A 19,982-nucleotide genomic window follows, 5' to 3' on the forward strand; every position below is an offset into this window, starting at 1 on the left:
TATAGATAATCCGCTAATATTCCCAATGGGAAAAACGTCACCAAATGGGCAAATTCCAAACAGCTTGTATGAAAGAAGGCAAGATTGTTTTATAGATATCTCTGCAATGACTCTACAGTTTGATTTTCAATTTTTGGGACTTATGCAGATCCCAAATACACACCAGCAGGTACCAATAGGTAAGAAAAGTTGGTTTTGCATATTAGGGCACCTTTTAAGAGTGAACTGTTATGCTTTAAAGGGGAAGTGCACTTTTTTTAGAATTTTGCTTATCGTTCACAGTCATTATGAAAGACATGACAGATTTATTTTTTTAATGCATTTTGAATATAAAATAAATGCAATCAAAACTCCGCCTACAATGAAGCATATGGGAGCCGCTCTATTCTGCCTACAGAGCCCCTAAAAAGCATCCAAACAACTTCATTAAGGTTTTATATACATGATGTAAGTATATATGTAATGTAGTAATGGGCACATTTATAATAACATTTAATATTTATGTATTTTGATCATTTTAAGCATACGCGGTGCATTATTTTAAAAAACAAAAACAACATCACTTATTACTTCTCACTGTAGACTTTATGAGAACCAACAAACACTTACTGTACAGTGTCTGCTGTCATTAGGATGCCGACTGCGAGGATGTTCTTATATTCCCGTTTAGGTGAAGAATGACTCATAATCCTTGCGAAGAAAAAGGGGGTTGAACGAAGCGTCTTTTCGTGTCATTCTCGCCATTTCCGGGTCTTAGTTGGCTGTCAAAGTGTACCAGCTTGTCGGAATACGTCCTCGTCCTTCTACTATCCGGGTGAGAGGCATGATTTATGATCGACAAAGTTTGACAGGCAAGGAAATGAGGAAGCAGCTGATCAGTTGATCATGTCAACATTGGCATAAGCTCGTGATCATGTCGCCACTATAAATAGTTTTTCTGTGTTAGCGCTCATAATAACAATATCACTAATACTTCCTAATATTCAAGTCACGAAATGTAAATGGAGTATTTTTGGCGGTTTTCAAATGTTTTTTTAATTAGGTTTTATGGGCGGAATATGGGAGCTCCTATTGGCTCCACTGTGCGTTGACTTTTATTTATGTTTGAGTTAAAATGCATTAAAAAATACATCCGTCGTCATGTCTTTCATAATGTTTGTCAATGATTGGCAAAATTCCAAAATAAAATGCAGTTCCCCTTTAAGTTGCAAGCAAAATTTGAGTTACAAGCATACCACCATTAGTTGGCATAGCAAAAGCTACAAGGAACCCCGTAAGATCTGACTAAAACATCTGGCTCTCGCTAGCATTGTTTTATAGCAAAAAATCGACATAGCTTTGTTTTCCAATCATGGAAAGGAAGAAAGTGTGTGTGAAAGAAGTGGATGATATTCATTGAATTAAAGAAAGAAATCAAAAACATGACCAACTTGACGAAACAATTGCTGCTAGTCTGCACCGTACTGAAGTAGAATGAGTCTAATGTCAGCCAAGAATGTTAAAGTAATATCTAAACGGTGGACATTTATCAATGAAAATATGGAAAACCTGCTGATGGTGTGTTTGACGGCGAAGCAGCCAGAAGAAGATACTGAAGTTCACTCTCCATGGTAAATGCTGGACATTATTGTTACATTACTTCATAAAACTACTGTAGTTGTTAGTCCTACATTATGTTGTACTGTTTTTTCATACAATATTTTTCTTATCTAAGAATTTGTTTTTCTTTTTGAAAAGCATGATGCATGTTAAACTTGTGATGTTTTTGGGGGACCCAACATCAAATTGATTATAATTTGTTTCAATGGGAGATGTTAATTTGAGATACAAGTGTTTTGAGTTAAGAGAAATTCATAAATTGAGGTACTATAGTACTCGATTTTTTATTATGATAACCATAAATCTAATGGTCTGAATGCACAATTGATTACAGACAATAGAGAAGCGCAGCCATGACTTTGTGGAATGGAGTCAGTCTGCTGTCCATCTCATGTCACAAGACACATGCAGGAAGAGAGAACTGGTGAGCGTTTTTCTTTTCTTCTACAAATTATTCAACATTTAAGAAAAGATGAATACTAAGAGTCATTTGTAACATTCCACTTCAAATGTAAAAAAACAAAGCAGCAGCAAACACATGCTCAGACTTTACAATGTGCATAATCACACTGGACAAAAGCATTAGGACACTGAGTCTGGCTAAGTTTTATGTGAGTATCGAATTCCAGATTGTATAATGTTCAGGTCTACTGTACAGTATTTGACATCCACAATGTATCCCACACATGTTGTGCACTAGAGGGCAGCATTTTCTCTTCCTGCTCAAACCCACTTTCTTCCTCCTCTGCTTAGGCACATCCAAGTTGTGTATTGGCATCCTGGGAGTTTCACAGTGACCAAGAACACAAGCAGCCGCAGGCCTCATCCCTTCATAGCTGCTCCTAGCTCAGTGTCAGCCATTACTACCACTGTGAGCTCCATACTAAATCCCACTGGTGGTCCCTGTGGATCCCTATGTGGACCTTTTGGCTCAGCTTGGGACAGACTCTGATCTACCAGCCCTGCCTGCTTTGATCCCGTCTGTGCTGCTGCTCACCTTCACCAGCTTGGAGAAGCCTTGTCCGGGATTGGACACCTTCTTAAGGGGACCAACGTGAGTACATCCACAGAAAATGAGCCTTTGGTTTTGTTCTTCTTGGTCTCCCAATATGTTTCTATTTATGTGTGTGTGTCCACAGAAATCAGTGTGTGTGTCCAGGAGCTTTTTTCTTCTTTTGGACTATCTGCTGTGTGCCCTTCCTCCACTGATGTGCCTCACCTCGCAGATACCAGAGCTGCACAGTTATAACGCTGGTTAGTGATGCGCAGCACATGTTTACGTATGCCATTGGCTTTCATCTTTTTATTACCGTATTTGTCGGAGTTTAAGTTGCTCCGGAGTATAAGTCGCACCGGCCGAAAATGCATAATAAAGAAGGAAAAAAACATATATAAGTCGCACTGGAGTATAAGTCACATTTTTTGGGGACATTTATTTGATAAAACCCAACACCAAGAATAGACATTTGAAAGGCAATTTAAAATAAATAAAGAATAGTGAACAACAGGCTGAATAAGTGTACGTTATATGAGGCATAAATAACCAACTGAGAACGTGCCTGGTATGTTAACGTAACATATTATGGTAAGAGTCATTCAAATAACTATAACATATAGAACATGCTATACGTTTACCAAACAATCTGTCACTCCTAATCGCTAAATCCCATGAAATCTTATACGTCTAGTCTCTTACGTGAATGAGCTAAATAATATTATTTAATATTTTACGGTAATGTGTTAATAATTTCACACATAAGTGGCTCCTGAGTATAAGTCGCACCCCCGGCCAAACTCTGTAAAAAACTGCGACTTATAGTCCGAAAAATACGATATCTGGAAAACATCAGCTATATGATGCTGGGTTTGTAAATTACCTCTGACCTCCGTTTGTGTATAATCAACTAACTAACTAATGAGGCAATGTACATACAGTGTTAGGTTACGAGATGGAAATTTGTATTTTTGATTGAAAACAACACAAATTAAATTAACTTATTTGACCCTTGCACCTTCTTTAAGGAGCAATCATCTCTAAAAGTCTGAAGAAAATCAGCTGAATTGGATTACCAAGTGATTTGACCTGTAAACGCGCCTCCATGCATAATGAAAATGCATAGGGTTCTTTTTCCAACAACAAATGACATATGTGTTCAAGGCCTCACAATGATGTCAACTTTAAGTCCACCTGGCATATATTATCCAAAAATAAGTACAGTAGGGTTCTTCCAACCTGCCTCAAATTAATTTGGACCGCCACAACTAGATTGGGCGCTACCCTCATTCATAAACACATTAAAATGCTGCTGGTCTGCCAGAGAATAAGAGGATGCAGCATCTGTGTTCCCAACTCAACCTGTCTTAACCCTCTGGGGTTTACATAATTCAATAGAATTTAATTAGCGCAGGATGAAAAGGTCCTCAGGGAGTTACGAATGTATAACATATATATATAGATTAGGGCTGGGCGATATATCGATATACTTGATAAATCGCGGGTTTGTCTCTGTGCAATATAGAAAATGACTATATTGTGATATTTGAGTATACGTTCTCACGCAGTTGCTTTTAGCTGCGGGCATTACACTACAGGCGTTTCTCACTCTTTATTGTCTCTGCTTCTCACAGAGATATAAAACAAGCGCACCTTCTTACATACGTCACATACGTATACGCCCTCGCGGAGCAGAGAGGTAGCGGCATGGGTAACGTTAGCTGTGGTGCGAGTGGTAATACGAGAGAAAGAAGGTGCGAATCTGGTAACAAATGAAGGAAGAATGAATTCCCAAGAAAAACAGCAGGGGGTCCATCGTCTGGCGGTGGTTTGGCTTCAAGTGGGAATATGTTGAACAGACAACCGTAATTTGTCAAGTGTGGGGCAAAAGCGTTGCTACAAAAAGTAGCATTACTGCTAATATGTAGCATCATTTGAAAAGTCACCCGCTAGAGAATGAAGAGTGCTTAAAACTCTGCATGTCAACATCTCCGTACGGTGCCACACCAACAAAATGCCGAGGCAACCATTTCCACATCAACACCGTATGACAAAAATAGTCAACAACAGAAGGAGATAACGTCCGCAGGAACCTACCACATAGCGAAGGACATACACTATTTGATTTCCTATTATGCAGCTCATTTTTATTTGACACTTATTGAAATATCTTGTGTGACATCATGCACAAAAGTGCACTTTATTTGTTTTTAGCTATTGTAGTGGCGTTCTGTACAAAATATGCACTTTATTTAGTGTTGGTTTGATATGTCATCTTAGTGACATCATGCACAAAAGTGCACTCATAGCTTGTTTTAAAATGTCTCTGACAATCTTGCACTTTCTGTTTTGAAATGACATGAATGTTAGTGCCACTGCTTAATAACTGTTTAATAAATACAGTTTTGGTAAATTGACTTAGTTGTGGTTTCCCTCTCTGCATGAAAGTTTAAAATGATCATATATTAATGCAGTATGAACAAGAATGTTTTAATGTAGACACATAGAATCATCATACTGCTGTGATTATATCCATCAAGTGTTAATTCAAGGCTAAGGCAAAATATTGAGATATATATCGTGTATCGTGACATGGCTTAAAAACATCAAGATATTTAAAAAAAAAGGCCATATCGCCCAGCCCTAATATAGATATATAAATAATTATAATAATAAATATTTTATTCAACTTTTTTTTCCTCAAATCTCTGAGTCAACTTCAGTCCTTGATCTAAAAAAGGGACGGCGTGGCGCAGTGGCAGAGTGGCTGTGCGCAACCCGAGGGTCCCTGGTTCAATCCCCACCTAGTACCAACCTCGTCATGTCCGTTGTGTCCTGAGCAAGACACTTCACCCTTGCTCCTGATGGGTGCTGGTTAGCGCCTTGCATGGCAGCTCCCTCCATCAGTGTGTGAATGTGTGTGTGAATGGGTAAATGTGGAAGTAGTGTCAAAGCGCTTTGAGTACCTTGAAGGTAGAAAAGCGCTATACAAGTACAACCCATTTATTATTTATTTATTTATAAAAAATACCAAACATGTCACGTTTTTTTAGAATACAATTATTTCCCAGTGTATAGTTGATATATAAAATAATACAATTTAACATAACCCCCCCCCAATATTACAATATTATAAAATAAGCATCTTGTGAAGAGTAGGGGTGCTCAAAAAATTGATTCAGATCCACATACATTAAAAATATACAATATAATTATTATTACTATTGATACTGTAATACCTACATGTATTTGGTTTTCCGTTTTTAGTATAGTATTTGTATGTCTTGTACAACTGGGATTGGGTTGGAGTTGGGGTTGCTCTATTTTCTTTTATTAGAACAACATTCTGTAATTTTTGTACGGTAAATTACATTTTAAAATTCCCATTTTTAAAAATACGTGTTTTTTAGGCCAAAGCTGCGAATATAAGTCGTATGTCAGCTGCCAAAAGCAGTTTTTGTTTCCTGTAACCGTATTATTTGCAGAGTGTCGTAATGGTTGGCATCAGCTCTTAAGCAGACATAAAAAGTAAAACATCCACAGGCCTGAAGAGGCTCAAGGGCTCACGCAGCGCTGTGCAAGTACAGTACACACTGTGGGAACACAAACACGCTCCTCATTATACTGTATATTCCACTCACGTCTCTGGCTTTGTAACAGTCAGATACAACAAATCAAAACTCTTCCCTTGACATATTCTATTAGCAATATGTCAACAAACATTTAAAAACAGCCATGTCGGTACTTTGCTGTTTTATAGGTGTGTTGAAAGTGCCCTGGGACACACCTCCATTCTTCGCCCCATGCAGGAATGCTACACAGCCTGCAGACAGCGGAACCTGTTATGCACACAGCAGTATCCTAATAAGTGTACTCTTATGCGAGCGCTCGAAACGGGGAGCGGCTAACGTGTGATGCCTGCATTTTTTTTGCAAGCCATCACCTGGGAGTCGACACGTACTGGTCCCGAGTGGAGGAGACTTGCATTCCAGTTGCAGCGGGTCCAAGCGAGCGCCCGGAGTAGACAGCAGCATTTAAGTGAGTTACATCTTCGTCATGGATTAGCTTCAACAAGCTCTGATGAAACTTATTTACGTTCCTCAATGCTTGCTAATCAGGGATGTTTTCATCAAATTGCTTAATTTTCTTTGGGATAAAATGGGATTTATATAATGACTTATTTTGCTTTGTTAATTTACAAACTCAGACCCTCTCTTGATGTGATTATTAGTGTCAAATAATCATGTGATTTTTAGTGTCAAATAATCATCATGTTGTAGCATACTGGAAAAGCTGTGTTAATTCATCTTCGTTATTTATATTCAGTATGATTTGATTTTCAACATTTAACATTGTTTTGTGAACATTTTCATGATGACAATAGAATGCAGTCGGGCAGGACTGGCAAGCGGTTAAGTATCTTTTAAAAAATGCTTTAATCTCCGAAGCTACAATGAAATGCCACCTTTTACTGTGGTTAGAGTGTCCGCCCTGAGATCGGTAGGTCGTGAGTTCAAACCCTGGCCGAGTCATACCAAAGACTATAAAAATGGGACCCATTACCTCCCTGCTTGGCACTCAGCATCAAGGGTTGGAATTTGGGGTTAAATCACCAAAATGATTCCCGAGCGCGGCCACCTCTGCTGCTCACTGCTCCCCTCACCACCCAGGGGGTGAACATGGAGATGGGTCAAATGCAGAGTGTAATTTCACCACACTTAGTGTGTGACAATCGTTGGGACTTTATACAGTAAATATAGAAAACCTTCACTTAGCACTGTAGTATAGTACAAGGAGGTCCATAGTGCGGAACTCTGGGTCCATTTGCGGCCCATGGTTAGTATTTTGTTGTTGTAGATGTTAAAAGAGGAAAAAAAAAAGAAAGCATAATGTAAAGACAAAAAGTTGAAATGTTGATGCAATAATCCCTCATTTATCGCTGTTAATTGGTTCCAGGGTTGACCGTGGTAAATACATTTCCGCAATGTAGGAATATATATGTGTGTGTGTGTGTGTGTGTATATATATATATATATATATATATATATATATATATATATATATATATATATATACTGTATGTATATATGTATATATACAGTATATGTATATGTGTATATATACATCCATTCATACATTTGCTACCGCTTGTCTCTTTCAGGGTCGCAGTACGGGCCAAAAGTTTGGACACACCTTCTCATTCAATGCGTTTTCTTTATTTTCATGACTATTTACATTGTAGATTGTCACTGAAGGCATCAAAACTATGAATGAACACATGTGGAGTTATGTACTTAACAAAAAAAGGTGAAATAACTGACATGTTTTATATTCTAGTTTCTTCAAAATAGCCACCCTTTGCTCTGATTACTGCTTTGCACACTCTTGGCATTCTCTCGATGAGCTTCAAGCACACCCGTGAAGTGAAAAACAGGTGAAAAACCACCTTTTGAAGCTCATCGGGAGAATGTCAAGAGTGTGCGAAATAGTATTTAGAGCAAAGGGTTGCTATTTTGAAGAAACTAGAATATAAAACATGTTTTCAGTTATTTCACCTTTTTTTATTAAGTACATAACTCCACATATGTTCATTCATAGTTTTGATGCCTTCAGTGACAATCTACAATGTAAATAGTCATGAAAATAAGGAAAAAACATTGAATGAGAAGGTGTGTCCAAACTTTTGGCCTGTACTGTGTATATATATACATTAGAGATGCGCGGTTTGCGGACACAACCGCGGATAAACCGCGGGTCAGGCGGGTAAAAATAGATTTTAAATAGATGCGGGCGGGTGGCAGTTGAACCAATTCGGAAATATATATACATAGTTAAATGCTGTTACCCACATACGAAAAATGAGCAGCACTCTTTGAAACAGTCAATTATTCATCAGGCACTGCAGCACAACACAACACAACAGAAGAAGAAGAAAAAAAGAAAAAGATGGCACCGCGTCCCAGCAACAAGTGGCGCAAGTGAGCGCTCCTTCAGCGCAGCAGGGCGCATTTTAGAGGCCAGGCGCTCTCGCATGAATCCTGGCACTGTAGATGCCATTTTATTCCTGCATAGTGCTAACAAAAAAAAAGTAAGTAGACATACGGTTGGATATGTTAAACAAATTAGTCTACGTTACCTATAGGCTATACCAAATAAGCCCATGTCTAACCTATATTGAGTTCGGTCAGCTAAATAATTTTGATGGTTACGTGTTGTTTGGGCGCACTACAATGCAAAGGAATTAAGGCAATTGCGTTGTTTATTGTGTTTTTTTTCTATTCGAGATATGCTACTATGTGTGAATAATTATTTGGCCTCGCTTTCAAGTGAAGCGCATCTCCGATTTGGCGACAATGTAAGGCTATTTAGCCTGCTTTGTTTGTCGCGACCGTTTATTTTCGTTATAATTCAAGTTTGATGATAAAGTGCAGTCTGATGGGTTTGATTTCCCCCTTCAGCTATTTGCCTTGGCCAATAAGTTGCAGGTAATTTATTATTATTATTTATTTAATTTATTTTTGTTTAAATAGAGATGACATACATATGTTATTGTATAATTTAAGTTTGTGCGTGTGATTGACAGCCTAAGGCTTATGAGGCACATTTTTTATTTAATTTTTATTTCAACTTAAAAACGTATGAGCCTATGCCTACAACATAGGCTATGTGTTTATCTTTATTTTCCTGCCTGTCGTTGACAATGGAGATTGTCTGATATTTTGTCATGGCTGCAGATCAATCAATAAAGGTTCATCTTTGTCGCAAAATTGTTCACTGTTTCACTGTGCACCCCGCCATCGTCCCTATTTGAGCATTATAACGTTAACAAGTTAATATTCATTGAAATAAATTCAGAATTTTTTTTTTACCTAACGAAAATATAGGCCTAGTCTTTCTAAAACATTTTTTAACTTCTTAAAAGCCTCGTTCTGCTTGCTGCAACTGCGCACACAAAGTGTGAGGAACGCACTCCTGATCTGAGGGCATTGGCAACAATAGTCAACACTTTCTTAATGGAAATGACAATAATATTATAATAATGATAAATAATATTATCACGCATTAATATCTCTTAGCCATTAATGCGTGGCCGAGAGATATTAATGCGTGGCACGCATTGAATGTCTCTGCTATATTGGATCAGTCTCTTTTCTTTAACAGGCAAAATCTTTATAACCTCACTAATGCCTTGCATCATCTATATTAGATATATAACAACGGGCGGGTGGCGGGCGGGTGTGGTTTTGATAAAATGTTGGTTCGGGTGGATGGCGGATGGATGACGACTTTTGTGATGCGGTTGCGGATGAAATAATTGCCTATCCGCGCATCTCTAATATACATATATATGTACAGTATATATGTGTGATTCAGTTTTTCTGTGTAGAGTTTGCATGTTTTCCCCTTGACTGTGTGGGTTCCCTTCGAGTACTCCGGCTTCTTCCCAACTCCAAAGACATGCACCTGGGGATAGGTTGATTGTCTGAATGTGAGTGTGAATGTTGTCTGTCTGTGTAGGCCCTGTGATGAGGTGGCGACTTGTCCAGGGTGTAATCTGCCTTCTGCCTGAATGCAGCTGGGAAATTGCTCCAGCAGCCGATAGACCCCGAGAGGGACAAGCGCTAGAAAATGGATGGATGGATATATGTGTATATATATGTATACATCTGTTATTATTCATTTGTATTAACATATTTTTTAATCGTTTTGCCATATTTTTAATTGTTGCTGCTTTTTGTAATATGTACTTTGTTGAAATTTTTTCAGGTGTTTACAGACTTTTAACTACTTTTTAAATTAAAAACAACTATCAACCAATCTACTATCTTCTTTTGGTGTTATTATAGCATGTACCTGTGTTTAGAGATATTCTGACAACGCTCCAGACAATGACGTATGTTTTGTTTACATCTGGTGTTGGTAGTGCGGTTTTCGGTGGTGAAAGTCTTTTTTCGATGGTCAGGTTTTCGGTACATCACATGTCAATAAAGAGCAAATAGTGGGCTATATATATATATATAAATTCATACTGTAACGACCAGTTAATGTTAATGTTTTATGTTCGTGTGGTTTGGATGTGATGTCAGTTTTTCCGATGTTTCAACTGAAAGGTGATTGGCGGAGAATGAAGAAGTGTTGCGTGTCCGGCGAAGCACGGACTTTACAGAAACGAAAGTGTGTGCGCGGGAGGTAAAACTGTAGGAATTGTGCCATTGTTTGTTATCATAATATTGGTAGTAAAAGTTTAAAATAGCGTCAGCCTTTGTGTTATTTCCTCTAGGGGCTACAATATATTATATTACTTTAATTTGTTTTCAAATAAAAATTAAAAACAAGAACCTTATTTTCAAGGTGTAGCTGTGATAAAATTGCTGTTGCGGGGCGCCACATTCAATTACATTAAGGGGAACCCTGTGTGTGTGTGTGTATATATATATATATATATATATATATATATATATATATATATATATATATATATATATATATATAAACAAATGTGTATGTATATATGTGTATACATATTTGTGTGTATATATACAGTCGTGGTAACAAGTTTACATACACTTGTAAAGAACATAATGTCATGGCTGTCTTGAGTTTCCCATCATTTCTACAACTCTTATTTTTTTGTGATAGAGTGATTGGAGCACATACTTGTCGGTCACAAAAAACATTCATGAAGTTTGGTTATTTTATGAATTTATTATGGGTCTACTGAAAATGTGAGCAAATCTGCTGGGTCAAATGTATACATACAGCAATGTTAATATTTGGTTACATGTCCCTTGGCAAGTTTCACTGCAATAAGGCGCTTTTGGTAGCCATCCACAAGCTTCTGGTTGAATTTTTGACCATTCCTCTTGACAAAATTGGTGCAGTTAAGCTAAATTTGTTGGTTTTCTGACATGGACTTGTTTCTTCAGCATTGTCCACACGTTTAAGTCAGGACTTTGGGAAGGCCATTCTGAAACCTTAATTCTAGCCTGATTTAGCCATTCCTTTACCACTTTTGACGTGTGTTTGGGGTCATTGTCCTATTGGAACACCCAACTGCGCCCAAGACCCAACCTCTGGGCTGATGATTTTAGGTTGTCCTGAAGAATTTGGAGGTAATCCTCCTTTTTCATTGTCCCATTTACTCTCTGTAAAGCACCAGTTCCATTGGCAGCAAAACAGGCCCAGAGCATAATACCACCACCACCATGCTTGACGGTAGGAGTGGTGTTCCTGGGATAAAAGGCCTCACCTTTTCTCCTCCAAACATATTGCTGGGTATTGTGGCCAAAGAGCTCAATTTTTGTTTCATCTGACCACAGAACTTTCCTCCAGAAGGTCTTATCTTTGTCCATGTGATTTCAGATAAAACAAAAATTGAACACACAATCAATGTTTTCTCCAACTAGCTTAGCATATATTGTCCTACATTGGTTTGGTTTTAATGTGCTTAACATCCTTTAATTTTTCTCAGTCTAGAAAAATTGGAAACATTTTGGACAACCCTGGAATAAGTCAAAGCACAACCTGCTGAACACGCCCTCAGCAGAACTCACTTTCCAAAATAGCCTCACCTGGTCTCTCCTGCTCTCTCCTTTGCCAGCTATGAGTAACCACGTGCAGCCCTACTCCTCAACCCTCCAGGAGCTGAGGCTGGTTCTGCTGGGGAACATCGGATGTGGCAAGACATTGTCGGCCGACACCATCTTGGGACAGCTGTCGGACGTGTCCTCAGCGATGCCCAGGACCAGCCAGCTGCGGCAAGATTTCATCGAAGATAGGAAAGTGATCCTGGTGGAGGCGCCCAGGTGGTACTGGAACGGCTTGGATATGGAGGAGAGCGTCATGAAGGAGACAGAGCGAGCCGTGTCCTTACTGGAGCCCGGTCCTCACGCTTTTCTGCTGCTGGTGCCTGTCAGCCAGTTTACAGAGGTTGGTCCAACTTTTTTTTTGTTTTACATTTTTTCACAATCTTTGATTGTGGGAAACTTCCTGCGTGCCCTTTTTGATCTTGAGAAAGTACTTTTCACATTTTTTTGTGAGAATTCCCACTATATTTCCATTTTTAAAAGCCTCATATGACACTCATAAATATGTATATGTGTATATATGTCTGTGTATATATGTGTGTTTGTATATATGTATAAATGTGTGTATGTTTGTGTGTTTATATATGTGTGTGTATCAGTGACGTGCGGTCACTGCAAATGTGAAAATTCAGCGATTTTGAATAAAAATAATCTAAAACTGGTGAAGTTAAATGGAAAATAACTTTATAGTATAATCACTGGATACATATAACAATTTAATTATTTTTTTTTCTTTTTACATTTTTTTTCTTTCCATGATGGCAGGTGAGGCCCCGAAAATGTAAAAAGAAAAAAAAATCTATTAAATTGTTATATGTATTCAGCAGTGACATGCGGTCATCATGGAAAGAAAAAAAATGTAAAAAGAAAAAAAATTAATTAAATTGTTATATGTATCCAGTGATTATACTATGAAGTTATTTTCCATTTAACTTCACCAGTTTTAGATTATTTTTATTCAAAATCGCTGAATTTTCACATTTGCCGTTCAAATACTGAGAAGAGACGGTGCGGTGATCAGCAGCCAGTTGAGGCACGTCACTCAGTGCCGCAACATGGATTCCGGGCTCGGCTAACTGCTGGTCTGTTGTGCAGTGAGACCGTATTGCTATATGAACTATATTATACATTTCCATAGTTTAGTTAGCTGAGGTATATAATGTACAGTGTATTTTGTCAACAACTGTATGTGTGTAACGTATTTCTTGTGCTGAGAGATCATACAACTGCTGCGAAGACGCACTGGCTGAGGCTCGCGTAACCCCGCCTCCTGGTGCCGGTTATTGCACCTTCGCCGCAGACTGCACTCCCCGACGGGAGCGCCACACCAACCAAAGCCCACACCCAAACCCTCCACGTGCAAGACCGAATCCACCCAAAAAAAGTCACTTAACAAGAAGCCAAAAAGTGCAAAAACAACATTGCTCGCGCCGGAGGAGCCGTGAACGACTGCAGGGACACACCATTAGGTACACCTGCAGACTGCAGCACGGATTTCATATTTCATTCATTCACAACTCTTCCAACACGAACACCACTGTTCCCGCACTTATAAGTAAAGGTAAAACCAGGGGTGCTCATTACGTCGATCGCGAGCTACCGGTCGATCTCGGAGGGTGTGTCAGTCGATCACCAGCCAGGCACTAAAAAAATAGTCCTAAAAATGAGCGATCATAAATCTTCACTATGACGTCACTTTCGTCACTTGATTGACATTCACGGCACCCGAGGGTCTTCTGAGATGACGCTGGCTGCTGCCAGCTCATTACAATTACCGACTAGAAGGCGAGAAACACTTTATTTCAACAGACTGGCGCCGTACCTGTCGTCAAAACTCCAAAGACCGACTGCACAGTTGCACAGTTGCGCTAACAAAATACGAGTCTCAGAAAGCTGGCGTGCACAAGCTAGCAAGCTACAGAGTTTGCCGACAATGTATTTCTTGTAAAGTGCATACAAAAGAGTACGGAAGCTGGACAAATAAGATGCCAAAAACCAACCACTTTCATGTGGTATTGGACAGAAAGGAGGACTTTTTTTCTCCTCCATTCGAAAATGCGGACATTATCAGCACCACTGTCTGATTCCAATCAATGCAGTCATCAGAATCAGGTAATACACCAACTTATATTCTTGTCTTCATGAAAGAAAGGAATCTATATGTGTTAAACATGCTTGTATTATCTTTAAACACCTTTAAGTTGTTAACAATATTAACCAGAGGTGTGGACTCGAGTCACATGACTTGGACTCGAGTCAGACTCGAGTCATGAATTTGAAGACTTTAGACTCGACTTGACAAAATGTAAAAAGACTTGCAACTCGACTTAGACTTTAACATCAATGACTTGTGACTTCCCTTGGACTTGAGCCTTTTGAATTGACATGACTTGACATGACTTGCTACTTTCCCCAAAACCCAAAGATGAAAAAGTTATTCGGGAGCGCTCCGTATTTTTCATTGTGTACTTGTCTATCAGCGTTGCGTGTGTCAGCTGGTGTGGTCTCAGTACAACAGCCAATCAAATTAGATCTGCTTTGTTTTCATCACACAGCATTCATCCAATCAAATTGCAGGACAACCAACGAAGAAGACATGTCCAAACCACACGCCAGTGAACAAAAAATGATACCTAAAATAATTTTGTTTGGGTATAAAAATTACGAGGTGGTCAACACAAAACGGTTTGCAGTATGCAACACATGCGGTTCGAAAATTACTGATGGAGAGGCAACAACTTCCAACTTCGTCCGGCATTTGAAGTTGCACAAAGAACGGTAAGTTTTGAATGTAAGATAACGTTTATTGGCTAAGTAACGTGACTTTTATTTGCTGTGTAGTTAAATCAGTGAGGCTGTAAACTCACTGCTAACGTTATAACGTTATTGCAAACATGGGAATCTGTTGCAGTTCACTACCTTATTCATACTTTTTGTTCAGTGATTTTTTTTAAGCAGGGTTACGTTAGTCAATATATCACACGTAACGTTAGACGGCGGTCAGCAGCACCGCGTATTTTAGCCACCTAAAAAAAGACAAAAATAGTCAAATAAAGGTCAGTTAAAATGTACCGGTATACTATATTATGAATATGTGTACCGTTTTAGCTAGCTTTCTGACATACTGTTGGTTGTTTACCTCAGTGGTCCCCAACCACCGGGCCACGGCCCGGTACTGGTCCGTGGATCGATTGGTATCGGGCCGCACAAGAAATAATTTTTTTCTTTTCTTTTTTTAATTAAATCAACATAAAAAACACAAGATACACTTACAAGTAGTGCACCAACCCAAAACAACTCTCTCCCCCCTTTTGTTCTGGGCATTGAACATGAAGACTCTTCCTTCACTGTTCCGAGTGGCCATGAGAGTCTTGGCAGTGCCTGCCTCCAGTGCTCCAGTGGAGCGAGTTTTCAGCCATGGTGGCATCATACTACGCCCCCATCGTGCACAAATGACTGACAGACTCTTGGCTAATTTGGTCTTTTGCAGATGCAATGCAGCATAGGGCCGTGACATATAAAAAGTACAACTTTTTTGTTATGTTCACGTATATGTCATGTTTTTTCAATGTTAACACTTTTGTACAAATAAGTACATTTGCACTTTATTTTTCAATGTGTTTGTTCTGTAAAGGAATGAGTTAATGTTTAAAATGACTGGTTAATATAGTGCTATTATAAAGTGCAATGTCAGCACAATTTTCTTTCCTGCAATTTAAAATGCACTTGTTTTAATAAATAAATACAGCGTTTGAAAAGCATACACAATCTGTGTTAATATATTAGTCTGTGGTTAAAAGGACTTGAAAGGACTCGAAACTCAAAATGCAGGACTTAGGACTTGACTTGAGACTTTCCAGTCTTGACTTTGGACTTGACTCGGGGCTTGCCTGTCTTGACTCGGGACTTGACTCGGACTTGAGGGCAAAGACTTGAGACTTACTTGTGACTTGCAAAACAATGACTTGGTCCCACCTCTGATATTAACTATATGTATTAAACATTCTTGTATTATCATTAAACACCTTTAATTTTTTAACAATATTAACTATGTGTTAAACATGCTTGTATTATCATTAAACACCTTTAACTTGTTAACAATATTAACTATATGTATTAAACATGCTTGTATTATCATTAAACACCTTTAATCTTTTAACAATATTAACTATATGTGTTAAACATGCTTGCATTATCTTTAAACACCCTTTACTTGTTAACAATATTAACTATATGTATTAAACAAACTTGTATTATCATTAAACACCTTTAATTTTTTAACAATATTAACTAAAAGTTGTACTTTTTATATGTCAGGGCCCTATGCTGCATTATCATTAAACACCTTTAACTTGTTAACAATATTAACTATATGTATTAAACATTCTTGTATTATCATTAAACACCTTTAATTTTTTAACAATATTAACTATGTGTTAAACATGCTTGTATTATCATTAAACACCTTTAACTTGTTAACAATATTAACTATATGTATTAAACATACTTGTATTATCATTAAACACCTTTAATTTTTCAACAATATTAACTATATGTGTTAAACATGCTTGCATTATCATTAAACATCTTTAACTTGTTAACAAAAACATATATTTCATAAATAAGTAAATGTAAATTATACATATGAATGAGGTAGATCCCCACGACTTGATCAATTGAAAAGTAGCTCGCCTGCAGAAAAAGTGTGAGCACCCCTGGGTAAGACCATAATAACGGGTTTTTTTTTATTAAATGTGCTTTTTTGTGTGCTACAGTTTGTATGTGTAAAGTTAAAGTTAAGTTAAAGTACCAATGATTGTCAAACACACACTAGGTGTGGTGAAATTTGTCCTCTGCATTTGACCCATCCCTTGATCACCCCCTGAGATGTGAGGGGAGCAGTGGGCAGCAGCCGCGCCGCGCCCGGGAATAATTGTAGGTGATTTAACCCCCAATTCCAACCCTTGATGCTGAGTGCCAAGCAGGGAAGAATGCTGGTATGAGCTTTTAAACATAACCTGTTAACTGCTGCCAATCAAATGGTGAATAAGATACTCTTTAGGGTTCATATGTTTGTAAATCTGACTGTGATGAAGTCAGTGCCTCACCAGCCATCAACCTCACCGCACGTCACTGGTATTCAGTGATTATACTATAAAGTTATTTTCCATTTAACTTCACCAGTTTTAGATTATTTTTATTCAAAATCGCTGAATTTTCACATTTGCCGTTCAAATACTGAGAAGAGACGGTGCTGTGATCAGCAGCCAGTTGAGAGACGTCACTCAGTTGTGCCTCACCATGGATTGCGGACTCGGCTAACTGCTGGCCTGCTGTGCAGTGAGACCGTATTGCTATATGAATTATATTATACATTTCCATAGTTTAGTTAGCTGAGGTAATTAATGTACAGTGTATTTTGTCAACAACTGTATGTGTGTAACGTATTTCTTGTGCTGAGCAATCATAAAACTGCTGCGAAGACGCACTGGCTGAGGCTCGCTTAATCCCGCCTCCTGGTGCCGGTTAATTCACCCCCCGCCGCAGAACGCACCCCCCGACGGAGCGCCACACCAACCAAAGCCCACACCCAAACCCTCCACGTGCAAGACCGAATCCACCCAAAAAAAGTCACTTAACAAGAAGCCAAAAAGTGTAAAAACTACAATGCTCGCGCCGGAGGAGCGTGAACGACTGCAGGGACACAACATTAGGTACACCTGCAGACTGCAGCACGGATTTCATATTTCATTCATTCACAACTCCTCCAACACAAACACCACTGTTCCCGCACTTATAAGTAAAGGTAAGACCATAATAACGGTTTTTTTAATTAAATGTGATTTTTTGTGTGCTACAGTTTGTATGTGTAAAGTTAAAGTAGCAATGATTGTCACACACACACGAGGTGTGGTGAAATTTGTCCTCTGCATTTGACCCATCCCCTTGCTCACCCCCTGGGAGGTGAGGGGAGCAGTGGGCAGCAGCGGCGCCGCGCCCGGGAATAATTTTTGGTGATTTAACCCCCAATTCCAAGCCTTGATGCTGAGTGCCAAGCAGGGAAGAATGCTGGTATGAGCTTTTAAACATAACCCGTTAACTGCTGCCAATCAAATGGTGAATAAGATACTCTTTAGGGTTCATATGTTTGTAAATCTGACTGTGATGAAGTCAGTGCCTCACCAGCCATCAACCTCACTGCACGTCACTGATGTATATATATATATATATATATATATATATATATATATGTGTATGTATATATATATATATATATGTGTATGTATATATATATATGTGTATGTATATATATATATATATATATGTGTATGTATATATATATATGTGTATGTATATATATATATATATATTAGGGGTGTAACGGTACACAAAAATTTCGGTTCGGTACATACCGCGGTTTAGAGGTCACGGTTCGGTTCATTTTCGGTACAGTAAGAAAACAACAAAATATACATTTTTTGGTTATTTGTTTACCAAATTTGCAAAATCTTCAACTAAAAATATTTTTCTTAGTGGAATATTTGATGTGAAGTAATCGGAACCTTGGATAGGTCAATAATTCATAATAACATTGATTTTGATTCAATGTTATGTTTTGAGCAATGATAGTTTGAAAAAAAAAAAACAGCTTTATTTTATTAGTCAACATTGCAACTTTTTCTAAATTACATTTAACCTTTAAGCTTTTTTATTTCACTTTTGTTATGTTTTTGTTTATTTTAATAGTATATTTAGAATGTGTCGTGGGCCTTTAAAACATTAGCTGTGGGCCGCAAATGGCCTCCGGGGCACACTTTTGACACCCCTGCTATAAGATAATAAAAAATTAAATCTGATAAATCTATGGATAAAAAGCGTTTATCATAACTCTCTCGCTCGCGCTCTCTCTCTCTCTCCCCCTCCCTCACGAATGCTGCTGCGCGCACAATTTGTTTTGTTTTTAACCTTCTTAACTCTGAACGTACATTGTTAATACACGCAACCATAGCTCGGGGTGCCGGACATTTGGGGCGTTTGGGGGGCACCGCCCGGGCGGCGCCGCGGGGGAGGGCATGTCCGGTGGGGGGAGGACGTGTGGTCAGGACCTGGCCCGGTCAGCGATCTGTCTATCTGTGTTGGCCCTGCGATGAGGGGGCGACTTGTCCAGGGTGTACCCCGCCTTCCGCCCGATTGTAGCTGAGATAGGCTCCAGCGCCCCCCGCGACCCCGAAGGGAATAAGCGGTAGTAAATGGATGGATTGATGGATGTCCTCTTTTGCTAGCATGCTGGCGGCTAACGGGCTGGGATAGACTGGCCGTGCGTCCTCTTTTCGCCGGGTGTGTCCTCTTTTGCGGTGCTGTCGGGGCGGGGTTCCTTGGATGCCTCAGGTGTCCGGCATTTTTAGTATTGTTTACACAATGTGCAGTACGCTACTTAATATGTCCGTGTGGAAACTCGTTCGGTACACCTCTGCACCGAACCGGAACCCCCGTACCGAAACGGTTCAATACAAATACACGTACCGTTACACCCCTAGTATATATATATGTGTGTGTGTGTGTGTGTGTGTGTGTGTGTGTGTGTGTGTGTGTGTGTGTGTGTGTATATACAGGTATATGTGTGGACATTATTCAAACATTCGGGGAATTTGTAAAATGACTGCTAATTTATCTTCCATGTTGCTTGGTATTGATAGATGGACGGCAGAGTGCCTGTACAACTACAAAAGTTGTTTGGACAAGATGTGTTGAAGCACACGATGGTGCTACTGACCTGTGGCGATTATCTCATGGGAAGAACT

General features: G+C 38.9%; 1 protein-coding gene across 11 annotated transcripts in view; it reads left to right on the plus strand.

Moving 5' to 3' along the window:
- Positions 1-19,982, plus strand: part of LOC133621616 (GTPase IMAP family member 8) — a 39,523-nt gene that overhangs the window by 10,347 nt on the left and 9,194 nt on the right. For 6 of the 11 annotated variants that reach the window (XM_061983800.1, XM_061983799.1, XM_061983798.1 and 3 more), the window contains 6 exons: positions 1,934-2,023; positions 2,353-2,653; positions 2,739-2,853; positions 6,530-6,631; positions 12,195-12,523; positions 19,878-19,982. The exon at positions 19,878-19,982 is cut by the window's right edge and continues 6 nt beyond it. In XM_061983800.1, coding sequence (XP_061839784.1) covers positions 2,808-2,853; positions 6,530-6,631; positions 12,195-12,523; positions 19,878-19,982 — 582 coding nt within the window. In that variant the 5' untranslated portion in view covers positions 1,934-2,023; positions 2,353-2,653; positions 2,739-2,807. Of the gene's footprint in view, positions 1-1,933; positions 2,024-2,352; positions 2,654-2,738; positions 2,854-6,529; positions 6,632-12,194; positions 12,524-19,380; positions 19,519-19,877 lie in introns of those variants that run through there. The other 5 variants (XM_061983803.1, XM_061983805.1, XM_061983804.2 and 2 more) reach the window with 4 other exon arrangements.

Source organism: Nerophis lumbriciformis, linkage group LG25 (assembly GCF_033978685.3).
Source record: "Nerophis lumbriciformis linkage group LG25, RoL_Nlum_v2.1, whole genome shotgun sequence".
Classification (NCBI taxonomy): domain Eukaryota; kingdom Metazoa; phylum Chordata; class Actinopteri; order Syngnathiformes; family Syngnathidae; genus Nerophis; species Nerophis lumbriciformis.